This window comes from Hyalella azteca, unplaced genomic scaffold (genome assembly GCF_000764305.2).
Source record: "Hyalella azteca isolate HAZT.00-mixed unplaced genomic scaffold, Hazt_2.0.2 contig14211, whole genome shotgun sequence".
Lineage (NCBI taxonomy): Eukaryota > Metazoa > Arthropoda > Malacostraca > Amphipoda > Hyalellidae > Hyalella > Hyalella azteca.
In genome coordinates this window covers 86,438-101,025 of record NW_025944103.1, presented here as the reverse complement: position 1 = coordinate 101,025, position 14,588 = coordinate 86,438, and the positions used below count along the sequence as shown (strand labels likewise).

At 35.4% G+C, this 14,588-nt stretch overlaps 1 protein-coding gene across 2 annotated transcripts; it reads right to left on the bottom strand.

Moving 5' to 3' along the window:
* Positions 1–7,590: 7,590 nt before the first annotated feature.
* LOC108675360 (proclotting enzyme) lies at positions 7,591–14,069 on the bottom strand. Of its 2 annotated transcripts, none has more exons than XM_018163361.2 (7): positions 14,026–14,069; positions 13,097–13,218; positions 12,106–12,356; positions 10,502–10,672; positions 10,098–10,238; positions 9,211–9,366; positions 7,591–8,086 (listed from the first exon to the last, which is right to left on the bottom strand). In XM_018163361.2, the coding sequence occupies exons 2-7, from the start codon at positions 13,173–13,175 to the stop codon at positions 7,919–7,921; spliced, it is 966 nt and encodes a 321-aa protein (XP_018018850.1). In that variant the 5' UTR covers positions 13,176–13,218; positions 14,026–14,069; the 3' UTR covers positions 7,591–7,918. The 2 variants fall into 2 exon arrangements, with proteins under 2 accessions (XP_018018850.1, XP_018018851.1); XM_018163362.2 differs by having other exon boundaries at positions 12,106–12,341.
* Between the last annotated feature and the right edge of the window lie 519 nt (positions 14,070–14,588).

Sequence of the window (14,588 nt, the reverse complement as noted above, 5' to 3'; positions counted from 1 at the left end):
TCATTCTCAGACTATTGAGTGTTTCCCTGTAGTACTCGTAATATAGGCTAAGATTAGCATCTTTAAAATCTTTAACGTGAAAATATTGATTTTCAGGAATGTAGATGCGAAATTACAGAAAATAATATTTTCTGAGAAACTCCATATAATTTTATAATAAAATGATAACAATATCAATTTTCATTAAGCTTTAAAAATTCTTAAATTTTTAGAAATTAAATATCCTTAGTTATCTATCTTATTACAAGATCGTATTTAAAGTCAGAGAATGTCTAATCGTTGAAACACCAGCCTATCACTATAAATTTTCTCAATGATAATGAAAATTTTAGGCTTGAAACCAAATTTTGCGATAAATTCATTTTTGAAATCGCCTTAATGACTTGACTAACGAAAGTAGCTCGATTGAAAACACAAAATGAAACAAAATTCTTAACATCTTTAACATATCTTTGCTAATGTTTTAGTGCCTCCTAAATACAATTTCCATGAGGTGATCCCAATCTCTACTTTAAACTTATTGATAAATAATAACTAAATTTAAGTTATTTTTTGTAGCAATACGAATTACCTTCCGTGTCGCGAGCGTCCGGCCTCGACCAGCTCTCCTATAGCTGCGATCTGAGTCTACCGTCCTATGCCAATGCGATGCAAATGACAGCCTGGCTCCTCAATGAATGTCTCCTCTAAATAACGAGAGTTTTGCAACCTGCTTATTTTTTGCTCACGGAACCATTTTAATTTTCTTGCGACGTAAAGACTGCTCAAAGGATTAATAAATTGATCCTATAATTTTCACATTTATACCTGTATCTTATTGTGAGCATATAGCAGACATATACAATGATTTTAAAGTTGAAAGTTAATAAAATACTTTGCCATTGCAACGTTAATAAGTAGGATTCAGAACAACATTAAGATAATAAGCTTATATGGCATGCAACGCAGGAAATTTATGTTGCATGAAAAGTGATTCTAATAATTTATTTTGTTAGATATAATTAATAATGCATGCATCGCTATTTACGTCTGCATGAAATAAAAGATTTTCAATACGACAACTTTTCCCAAGAAATACGAATTGGTCACGTTCGAATTCCAAGACAAAACAATATTTATTTATTTTTCGCAAATTGCTCTGTTTAAAATACGGTTGACATCTTCTAGGTCTAAGATGTATTTTCTATCAATTTCGTATGTTTGTAAATCAAAAGGAATGAAACCGAAAGTTTTCCGCATACCCGCATCGGTTTGCACACTTCTAGCCTGCATCGCCTCAACAGATGCGGTGCCTAATCACAAGTCATTATCAACAAGTGACGATATCAAATTAAGGTCCCTTGATTTCCCAGGGGTAAAGCTGTCCAATCCTTGACTAATTTTCTCAATTTACCATGAGTGGAAAAGTTGGAAACGTAGAAGAAAATGCTGCAGATGTTTTCGTTTCTTTTCCGTGGCGATCGATAGATTCAAATAAATGCCGTATTTATTGCTTGACGTTGAAAATAATCCTAATCTTGAATAACAAAATTTGTTTTGAAAAATCTTGAAACGGATTTTTGCTGTTTCCACAGACACAAATATCTTCCGATACTCACCGTCGAAGGAAAAATATTGCAGTTACGCTAAAAACTGTTTCCAAGTGTAATTTCGTTTATTTCTAGAAATGCCAAGATGAAAACATGAACCCTCGATCAACAGAAGAACACATTTTACTCGATGTTCCACTAGAGAAATTACACAGTAGCCTCTCTTATATTCCCTCCTCATCCTTATCTCGCCTCACGCAAAACGTTGCTCTTGATTGTACGAAGCGGCAGTTGCAGAAAATTGTGCACAATTCCAGGTCTGACCAGAAGGACGTCGGTGCAAAAGCGTTGCACTGCCAGTGCTTAAAACATGGCTTTGGCTTCTTGAGAAAAGATCACTCGGGGCTTAAAGACTTTACTCCTCATTGCCGCGTGGCTTGTGCTTTGTACGAGAAATGTCTTTGCCAACATCTGATCTGCACTCAACCCAAGACTTAGTTTTGTCGTTTCCTAATCTTGGAAAAAATATTTGTATTTTTTCTCTATTATTGATGAAAAATTCTTACTTTTTTACTTTGACCATCACTGGGCAATGTATAAAAATTTTTAACCCTCTGAGTTGTTTTATGAACAGTTCAATTTTTACAATTCTGTAACACAATTTGAAATATTTTCTGTCTCTGCAAAATAACAAATATTTTTACTCTCTCGCCATTTTATATTAAAAATTCGAGGGCCAAAAGAGCATCTTGAGATTCCCAGTTACATTCATCGTTGAAATCATTTCAAGATGCCTGGAAATTCTGCCCTTGATAGAGTGAACGAAAAAATCTATCATGATTTATGGGCATAAAATAAGTAAAAGATTTTGATCCTAATTTTGTGTCCAAGCAACATTCAACCTCGTCGCCGCTGAGTGCGAAGATTGACGATGTTTGCATATTTCATCACAGTCACGAGCGTCAAAGCAAACGTTGATCCACGTGAAGATTGCCACTAATGGTCCACAATAATTACTGCAGAGTAATTACTCTTGCTTTTTTTCTGGAATTTCCGTGGTTAGCACGTTAGTGCTAACCACGGAAATTCACATCAAGTTGACCGCCAGATGAATACGGACACTTGAAAGAGGGCTGAGAAACAGTCGTCTGTTGATATTTTTTGTACAAGATCTTAAACTTCAAGGAAACCTGGAACTGCTGAAACGCGGGTCATTTTTCGATCATATATAGTCCCCCCTTAATTCAATCGGTTCTGACCTTCACTTGGGTGGTATGAAAAGGAAAGAAAATGAATGAAGCCCTTCGAATGAAGTTCAAAGATGAAGAATGCGTCTGAGTTTTTACTCGTACAACAATTTATTCTTCAGAATCGTGCATCGTCATTAAGTTGAGCGAACCCATTGTTCGCTCAACTTACAGCTACATTCTTAGCTCTCTTATCCTGTTATCCTCTATTTCATTGTACGTACATGTATAATTTTTCCTCCTTGTTTTAACTTTCCCATTTGGAAAAAAATTAAATTCCAAAAGGCATCATTTTTAGCGCATTTTCTCATTTATGGAAAATGCGTCTGTCCGTCTGTGTGTTCGTGACTTCACGTTTTTGTCGGCGTGAAAATGTGCTCTCTGTCACTCACTGCAGTGAGTACTGAGTTATATTTTTTATTCCTCGTCCCAGGAGATGCACTTCACGCTCCCATTGAGGCTGGCTCTGTTGCTTGCACTTCTTTTGTTCGGCTCGTCCGGGCTGGCGTGCGTCGCAGCGGCTCCCGCTGACCAGTTCTTCCACGGCCACCTCACCTTACCTTCTCCTGACGAGGGTGTCTCACAGCTCATTGCCGACGACTTACTCGGTGACCATGCGAATAATTTCATTTCACTGGGCTTTGTTAACAATAAATGAATAATTAATAATGTTACGTATATTCGTATGTCGAAGGATTGAATACACGATTTTTCGTTTTCCTTTTCTTTATAAAATCGGTTTCTACAAACAAACAATATACAAAGGTAAAAATGGTTACATAAAATTAGTATTGCACATAAGGTATGATCAAGAAGTAAAATAATTTATTTCGAACATACATGTATAACACGATAAAAGTCAAATATACACGTTACACGGATCTTCAGAATTAAAACACACGTACCAAACATTTTCTTCTTTGCAGTCTAGAGCCAACACCGCAACTGAAAGTCTAGACGATTTTAAAACTGAACTAAAGTGAAATGTATGTGACACGCATGTGACACGCATGCAATAAGTCCAGCAGCTATCTCAATCAATCGTCAGTTATGGAAAGATCGGGTTCCAAAGGTCGGATCCCTTGTGAATTCAGTAAACTCAACGCCTACTATGCCATTGCCGGCAGACCGAGGTATGGATGGCATCTCAGTAAACTCAACGCCTACTATGCCATTGCCGGCAGAACGAGGTATGGCATCTCAGCAAACTCAACGTCTACTATGCCATTGCCGGCAGACCGAGGTATGGCATCTCAGTAAACTCAACGCCTACTATGCCATTGCCGGCAGACCGAGGTATGGCACCTCAGCAAACTCAACGTCTACTATGCCATTGCCGGCAGACCGAGGTATGGCACCTCAGCAAACTGAACGCCTACCATGCCATTGCCGGCAGACCGAGGTATGGCATCTCGGGAAACTCAACGCCTTTTAGGTCATATGGTACAATAACAAACTCGACTTATGATATCAGCGAGGTATGGTACAATAGCTAACTTAATGCCAACTATCATATAGTCTTAACACCATGTAAGCAAAGGACACCTTGTGTCGTGTTTAGAATTGGAATCATGTTATTGTTTTCAGAGAAATAATTTATGAATTTTATTCTTTGTTCTTGGCGCATCGCAATAAATTTTGGTAGGCTTTCTCAATTTTTTGTACCCTGCGTAACAATTTTTATCCGTTACTGTTCTCACCTTACATTCAATTCAGATCTGTATTAAAAATATGTCTTCTTGGGGTGCTCTCCTTTCCTCAAACATTTCCGTCACTTCTCATCGTTCATGCGGTATTTTGTACTAAATTTTACCAATTTCATGCTATCGTATGAGGAGAAAAGCTCCGCCAGTAATGCGTTTGTGTCAGTTGTAAACATCCATGATAGTTTCTTCATGCATGATGACTGAATTCATCTTTTAGTATCTCAGTTCCTTATTTACGAACCTTGCTAGATTTTGCATTATTCGGAAAACGATAATCATTTTCGATCGATATGATTTGTGTAAACATGTCTGAACATCTCGGTGAACATCATATTTTAAAACATATCTGAATTCCTTTACCCGAACTGATAAAATTCTTCCCCTATTAGGCACATCTGCTGCTTCATGGCCATGCATTTACATCTAGAATTTTCCTATCACATCCCAGCTATTTGAGTATATGAAACCTTGACAACTCATTTACCAATTGTTAAATGTTAAATTAAATCGGTTAAATGCTTGTAAAATATTCACAACAGATGCGCTTGTTTCAGGTTCGGCAAGAGGACTCAGTCGTGGCCATCAACCAGGAGTCACAAGCTTCGTGTGAGAGGCAACCGCAAAGCCATGGACGAGGCTGCGGCACAAGATTACTTCAGCGACTACTGAGCTCCAAACTCTGCGGTGTTGAATGCGGGAAACTCTGATTATTGGGCATGAATAAATTGCAACATCCGTGCAGGTTTTGTGACGAAAATGTTTCCTCATATTAAAAGAGTTAATGACATGAAAGCGAAGCTTATCGTTGCCCAAAGAGTGTGCCAAATTTATCAGGTTTTGTGCAGTTTTCGAGACAAAATATGCAAAAAGTAAACAAACAACCAAGAAAAGTAATTGACTTATCCAAGAAGAGCATAATGAAACTGTAATAAATAAGTAACTGTATTAAAAATGGCACAACAATTGAGATATTACCGAGTGTGGAAATCGATATCAATTCAGCAGGTTTAAGGAAACTGTGCAAGGTTTTCACCGATTGCTGAATTTCTTCGTAAAACTCACTGAATTATGTAAACAGACTATAAACTCATGCTGAATGAAAAGACTGATATAAATTTAAAATCCATGTTTAAATATTAAAAACGTTTCAAATAACTGATCGAACTGCCACTATTATTTGCATTAATTTTAATACGATTTGTTTAGATTTCATGAGCCGATGAATAAAATTCATCATCATGTGATGGGTTCTTAGCAAAACTCCAAATTATTTCGTTAGGAAAAACTAGATATGATTTTCTCGACTCTATATGAGGTACCTAAACATGCGTGAAGTTTAAATTTTATTTTTAAAGCTAAAGCGTATAAAACAAAATTTTCATTAAAGTTGTGTATGTGATTATAATTAATGAAATTTTAGTTATTTTTGTCGATTGAAAATATATGTGTCATGAAATATGGCAGTTTTCAAATGGCGTGTAACGAATTCTATAGTGCAAAAAGTTATTCACCGTTCACGGTGGTTCACTTCATTTCGTTAGTTCCTGTTTTATCTTCATTTCCTTTTTGGTATGCAATTAAAGAACTGCACTTTACAATGCACTCATAATTGTAAATTACAATATGTGATTTACATAAAGAAGCAAAAAAATTCGATATAGCAAAATGAAGTGACGATATGAAAATCGTTCATTGCTTCAAAATTCATGAAAACGAATGCAAATTAAATTACTAAAATTAAATTGCTTGCATCATCAAATTAAAATTTAGCTGAACACTATCGTTCAATTTTCAGTGGAATTATAAATTTAGAATTTGATAATAGAGTAAAACTCAATTTCCTGTGCAACGGTTAGCTCTGATTTTTCATCATTTGTTTCGGTTTCTTAACAAATATTTCTATTTTATAGCGAATATAATGCGTATTATTTAATGCAGGTGTCGACCTTACATAAGTTGTCTTTTGTTGTGGTGATGTACCAGTATCTGGCTGTCATGTCATCGAATATATTATTCTTATTGCACTTGGCTTTCTTCACGAATTGGGTTTCACCATAGCCAACTGTTGGACTTAATTCGATCTATGATAATTTCAATTGGACAATTTTACAGCCACAAACTATGAAAAGATTTTAATAAGGACTTCTGAGATCTGGAATCCGAGACTGATTACCGTTCCAGTCGCGAACTAAATCACCCAACAAGTACAAGAAAAACTGTTGAACAATTTATGATCACCGTAAGAAACTTCTAAAGTAAACTCATGACAAGTTAAAGTAATGACCCGATGTCATTCACGATTCGATTAACTAACGACTTAGCCACAAAGAGTAATCAATATATTATATTTAAAACACAACGTCGATTCTAGAGCTGCCTATGATTTTCGACCATTTTTTTCGCTTCTATTTTGAGCACAAAGTACAGGAATTAACGCACAGACGTTTCGACTGCTTGGATTTAATGCACTGATTGTTCAGTTATTGCTGCCTTATCTTATTGCTGATCTCAACCTCATGCATCAACCTGATATCTACTTCGGTGCTATAGTGCTAACACTCCGAGGTAAAACTAAATTTCAACAATTTTTCGTATCATCTAGAACTCAATTGCAGTTGTGCCCAAATTAATTTCTATTGATATCAACCTCTCCGTTTCGTTGATTGTCATTCGAGGTTTGCTTTACATTTTACCTGCAGATCACCAGAAAATCAAGGAATTGTTTGCAGGAGAATGAATAACGCCACGTCATCTCATCATCTCATTCTTACGCATGTAAAGAAAAGGAACACACGATTTTAATCTACATGTCCACGATTCATTAATGGAATGTCATGAGACTCAGCTCTCTAACTTCTCGAGAACTCCTTAGTGATTTCAGGAAATTTGAATTACATAACAAAATGATTAATATTTTCTAGATTGATATTCAGGCTATGAACTACAGATTAATATTCGGGCTTTTCTAGCTTAAAATTCAGGCTTTCAACTGCCTAAAGCAATTACCGGTTCAAGAAAAAATTCATTCAAAATAATATTCCTTTTAATGCAAATTTCAGTTTTAAAATTTTAACCTGATTCTAATAAGATGCAGAAATATTTCCCTTATAGTTAATGAATTTGTATAATTAAAATCCTCAGAAAAAAATGTAACATGGCGCTCTACAGATCTACATAATACAAAGTGATAATTTGAAGCTATAGAACAATATCCTAGAACAATAAATCAACAAACAACTATATGAATTGTCTGTATAAAAGGCAAAAGAATAAACACACGTTGTGTTACATGAGCTTCTTCCAACTTTAATTAGAACAATTCTATCTAAATAATAATTGCGATTCTAAAAATAATCGAAAATGGCTATTCTAACGAGAAACATGCATTACATAATAAAAAATTTGCATCATCAGAACAGTTTATCCTGTTTTCATTTCAAAGTCGGAATTTCAGACTTGGAATCTCTGTCGGGAAACTGAAACCCGCGCAGTAAACCCCATCCAAAGTGCGCTTTTCAATCCAACGCAAGAATTTGTTGACGCGAGTGTAGACTCCAGGAAAATTTTCCAGGCCGCAGCTTCTACCGAAGCTCACAATCCCGATCTGTGTTCAAACAAACATCGAAATATTATCATTTTTGTTTTGGTATTAATTAATCTGAAGTTGACAATGCATTTGCTTTTGCAGTTAAGCTTCACGTAACAAAATATCTTGTTTTATATAACGGGATCCTCAGTTTGATGTACGCTTCATATAATAAGTCTCCCCGTTTGATGTACGCCCATAATAAGTCACCAATCCCATCACTACCTATCGTCTTTAAAAACCCACAGCTAATCATAAAAGTGGAATGTTTTTATAAATAAGATCAGGCCTATCTTAAAAAATATCTTTAATTATACCAAGATTTAATTCAATGTAAAAAAACGAATATTAACAACATTTAGCATCGGTCTCTATAATTGCGAAGTTTCTAACTTTTCCCATAAGAAATTTTGTGATTGGATTTGAATTGATCTCATTTTCTAAATCAAACCAAAGGGTGAGCAGAATTCAACCGCAATGCCGAAACAGTGAACGTATTGGTTAGTACATTGTGAGCTCTGAGTAAGCTCTGTTAGTACATTGTGAGCTCTGAGGTAAGTGTTAATGTAAATAAAAATTGGTTCATGAAATGAGTAATTTTTTACAGTTTTTGCAAGCAATTCATTTAGAATTCATGCTACTGAAATGTTTAGGATTGATATTAGAGTTATTATTAAAATAATTATTCTATTCTATCCCCTTTTAAAATTCATACGTAAATCAACAATAACAACTTCCACTCATGAATATGTTCTCAGAGCCAAACCTAATCCAAGTCGGAATCTCATTTAATTCTAATCGTTAATTAACTCGTTAATTCTTCAGTTAAAGTCTTAGCTCCCACTTGAAATAATCCTTTTGATCGATAAATATATTTTGATAAAAAATTTACTGCCATTATCCCCTTTAGCTCATATCTTGTTCGACAAGCCCCGGTTCGTAGACGTATTCGTTTTGTGTTAGCTTGAGCGTGTCGCTGCTATATCATAGTACATGGCATTACTTCTGTCAAAATTTCATTAATCATTGTTCAACTACGTAACGGTAACTTGCTCAGAGTTTTTTTTATTATTAATGACAGTTTTTCAGAAGTTGTTTTCTAATTAATAGCTTAATTATGTTCGTTTTTGAGGCCTTCGTACCTGGTCGTAACGTTGTCCTTTATCCAGGTGTACTAGAGGACCGCCTGAGTCTCCCTGGCAGGAGTCGAGCCCAGCGGCTCCAGCACACAACATCCTGCTGGTGATCTCAGAAGGCTGGTAGCCTGTCCGCTGCTGGCAATGTTTCTGTGTCAAAACCTGTACAAATACATTAAATCAGTATAAATTACACATTACATTAAATTAATATACACATTAATTGTGCACATTAATTAAATTACATTACATTTATGCATTAAATCGTACATGTACAAACAATACATACAGATAATTTTCTAATTCCTATGGTGCTGGTGTGCTGTTATTTGTAAATATAATTATTTAAGTTTATGTAAAAGTTTCTGGGGCTTTTCATGTTTTTGGTTATCTAAAATAACGATAATTTTCACGCAGTTGGCTTTTATTAATGCAGTGGCTACGAATGATCACATACAGTATTTTCAAAATTTACCTTAATTTTCCTGAATCCCAAAAAATACTCAGAAGAAGTTATGTGATCATTCTTCATTTTCAAAAAAATTTAGTATGCTTTCAATAAGCGATTTCTCCTACTCAAGCCGGTATTAATAAAACTGATTCTATGACAACATTTACCACTAGAACAGTGATATTCATAGACTGCGCTTTCTTCAAGCGAAGTTTAAAAAGACTAATGGCTTTAAAATGTAATTTTCATGAAATGTGCTCATAAAACTTTGATTGTGCGTAAAACGTGTGATCCTATATGCTGTCAAAGATTATGAATCGTTGTCGGAATGTCATACTTCTGAGAACTAAATAGAGGTTCATTAAATAATTTGTGAATTCCATTCGAGAACTATATTTTTGCACTAATTCTACTCCAGGCTTTTTACAACGAGTATTTGTACCGGGACTGTCACTTCCAGCAATGTGCTGGAACTTGGACCTCCGGACGACGTAGCACCCCAGCCTGTGACGACAGCTTCTTTGTTGCCATATTGCGGCAGAGCCGAGGACGGCAGACATACGGGCAACAGCCGGGCACTGATCTGCACTCATAAATATACATACATTCAAATACTTACTTTTGTATTTATGCCCCGTTGATTGACTTGGAAAGGTACAATTATTCTTGATGAGAATTCTTCATTTTAACAGCGACTAAAATTTAGTTATTTACTTCTCTAACCCGACTAAAATGAGATGGAGAGGCGCTAGACAAATGGCCCAACAGAGCGGCATTTCATGACAACTATACATATATGGAGGCTCATTAAATGATATAAAAACGTCGAATAATAAATATACTCACCCTGACAGTTTTGTTTAGATGAATGATGGCAATATCGTTATTATTAGTGACGGGGTCATATAAATGATGGGTGTAAATTGTCGTCACATTTCTTTCCACCAAATTAGTTTCGGACGGATTGGTGAGGTTATGGTCTCTTAAGTGAACCACAACATCTTCAGCTCCAAAGCCCTGTCCGAAGATAATGTAATTTTAGAAGCAACAAAACACGTTTTTCAAACTTCAGATCATTGGATCACAATTATCGAAATATTTATGATGAGTAAAAGAGTTCGTCGTCATAGAAATTTCTAAAAATGAAAGACTGCCCTCTCTCCGGTGATAGTTACTAAAAATGTTTCTTCAACTTTTATGAGCAAAAAAAATTGCTGCTGCCGTGTAAGGCTTTTTGACGACTTTACGGTTTTATTCATTAGTCAGAAGCATCTCCCGGCCTGATAAGAGACGCTGTAAGCTATGTAGGTGTCTTACTTAATATTTGTAAGGAATTACACCCCATGACTGTTTGGTCATTTATTCCAATTCTTTAAATTCTTCTTAGGGTTAATTTAGTAGCATTGGTCTGCTAGATGTTCACTGTCATTGATTTCGAAATTGTATACTAGGCTACCATAGATGATTCTAAGGATAAATTTAGAGAAGTCCCCACGGTGACCTCGGTAAAACTGTGTCTGTGAGTGTAATTTTTCACAAGTTTTCTTGAATGTAAGTATGGATGGTCAGTGGTCACGAGCATGAATTAAGAATGATGTTGGCGTTCCAATTTGGCAGGGATATCAATAGAGAAGAGTGGGAGGTATGTTGTTGGCCGCATTCGACGGGGATATGATGATGCCATGGTGTGTAGATGAACTTAAAAGCACCACCCTCATCATTACTTAACAGCCATATAAACTACTATCAAAGTTGGAAAGTAAAGTTTTCGCTATTAAAGTTGGGAAGAATATATACATTTTCAATGGGCGAACGTTAAGTGCAAATAAATATAAAAATTTTCTGCAATCGAACGTAATTATTGGTATTTAGCATTCTGGCTAGACCTCATTTACCCACTAAAATTATCAATACAGTGAAATTCCAGTGCTCGGTGAACATGTGGTCATGTCATGCATTATTATTCATAATGCTATTCTACATAATATTGTGATGCATTAATTTTGCGTTTTTTCTTGCACTTTTCTCTGAGTTTTCTATAATAATGGCAAAAAAAGCTGTGGACAACGGAAAAATTGATGCGTTTCTTCAATTTAATTCGGCACAAAGTTAACCACAATTGAATGAGATTGATATTTGAATTCCTGCAAACTTGTTCCTTATATTATACATTATACATAATTATATTAGTGAATTCCTGACCATACTCTCATGATTATATCACTGATTATATCAATTGTTCACTATAACGGATGTAAATCTTGATTCACAGCGATACTCACCGACCATTTGAACTCATATAGTGCACATCATACACAAGTGTACCCGTGTGTGTTTGACCTATACCTAAAGTTATTCCTATTCCTTCTGTCATCAATTTCACCTCTAGGTAATTTATTTACATAATACTTTCCATCACCAAGTAATCATTTGATCATTATAATCATGACCTGAAGGCAGTGGGCAGCTGTGAGTATGTGTTGGTTGGTGATAAGTGAACCACCGCAGAATTGTTCTCCAGTTGCGGTCTGTACGAGCGCCGCCTGCCAAGGATACTCGTGACGATATGTCTCCGTACCGCCGACGATGCGCGTGAATTTCTTGCCACACTTGCACGTCCTGTTGAACTGTGCCCGGGCACCACCAGCTTTTGATGTGTTGAGCATGACTTCTCCATCGTCATTGCCTTTGGATTCAAGGGCTGGGATGCAATTTTGGGCCAATGAATGAAAGCGATTAATTTACGGACAAATTCTGCAAATATGTTATAATCCTACGGTTTTTATTTATGAAGTACAGGCATCTGCAGTGCCAAATGTGCAGAGATATTATTATTATTCAACCTAAATATTTTTCGGCGTATTTATTTGAGGGAAAATGTTTCATTTTGACAGGTGTTGAATTTCAGGCAATCGACCTCAGTTGTTTGAATATCGAAACTGCTAGATTATGAATCTAAGTCTATTCAATGGTATTTTACAAGACAATTGGTATTTCAATGTAAAAATGGTATTTTTAATGGTATTTTTACAAGTCAAAACTACAATGTGTGTACGAGTAAAATTTATCTAATCAAGTAACTACGAAAAAAATTCTCTACACTACATCGGACGTAGGCTGATTACTGCTCAAATTCGTCAAATTTATTGAAATGAGTCGCACAGATTTAAAAACTATAACCAATTTCAGCATATAATTATAAAATGAGTCAAATGTTTAACAAATTTAATATTTTCATGGCAAATTGCGCAAAATTTTCTAGTTGTCCGCCGTGTTTAGGAATTACAAGAACAAAAATGACAAAATTTTAGATCTTCTGTGAACAAGTCACGAAAAGTTCGGCAAGACAAGATTCTGCGACAGGCCACATCAGGCCTACTCATTAGCGCCGACATCATTATGTTATGTAAAATTAATTGGTAAATACATTGAAGAACTGACCTGATAATGAAGCAGGAGCGACGTACATGAGAGCCACCGCTGAGACGGTTAGCATCCACCAGGTGGCTGGCAAAGGCATCAGGTATCCGGGTTCCAGTTCACACTATATGAGCTAGGAAACGCTGAAAAAAATAAAAAATACGCGAAATAATTCAGAATATTTGTTGCAAAATAATTACCTAAATAAACTATTACTTAGAATTACATTGAAATTTGGTCTCTGTGAAAAGCTGAAGATAAAACCTGCAGCAATTATGTTGTTTTTAAACAATTTTTTTCTGTAAATCATTTAAAACACTAAAATTATTTAATATTTTCAATTAGAGAATCAAATCAATAATATGGGATTCAAGTCGAAACCTTCTAGGATTGAATAAGTTAAAAGTTTCATAAATATACAAGGTTCACAAATTGAAAAAATGAAATAGTTACTAATACGCTTAGCATTGACCTAGTTGGGATTAATGCAGTTAGTTGTATATTAAAATTAAATTACAGATTTTCCATATCCTACATTTTCCAGAATGTAGGAGAAGAATAATACAATACCGGCTGCATCTAGAAAATAATCACCAAATATTTCATTTGAGATATTCTTGATCTCTGTCACAATTTCTGTTGAATGATTTATTAAAATGCGGCAGCTCCTTGACTTTCTTCATTAACTCAAATTTTTAAACACGGAATGGTAGAAAGAACACTGCCTTATTTATTAGCTTATGACATTTTTACCAATGGAATCGAATTTAGAAAAATATTCCCAATGTTGCTCTTTTCCTCTCATTTCAATTACTTCTTATGTAGATTTCTGTCATTAATTTCACCTATAGCAATAACCGGTATTAAAATGTATTAATACTCCTATAAGAATTTTTGTTGCAGAACATAGTTGAAATAAATTTACGGTGCTGGCGACACGCATATCTTACCTCATGGAACGGCAGCACGAAACTGACGCCTGCTTCGTCGTGGCAGTATTTTGGCAGAATAAAAGAAAGCGGGAGCCTTGGTTGCATGAATATATCGCGTTTCATACAAGGTTCCAGATAACTTTCTTTTTCATTCCATATCTGATTATCAGCTCTTGAAAATTGCTACTTCGTGCAGGTAACTTTCTCATTCATGGGTGCCATTTTAATGGAATTCACGAATTCAGACAGAATCATTCAAGTATTGCTCTTGAATTAGAATTTAAATTGCAGCTATTGTACTGCGGCTGTGTACAGTCTTATACGATCATATGTGTAATGTATAAAAATCATGAATAAACCTTCTTAGAATGAGGAAAAAGTTGTGTTGAAATGCAAAATGCATTTCGACTTGGGATGAATATTAAAAAATAAAACTCAGTACTCATTGCAGTGAGTGACAGAGAGCACATTTTCTCGTCGACGAAAACGTGGTCACGGACGGACAGACAGACGGATGGACATGACGAGCACAATAGCGCCTTTTTTCTATAAATGAGAAACTGCGCTAAATAGGAAAAAAT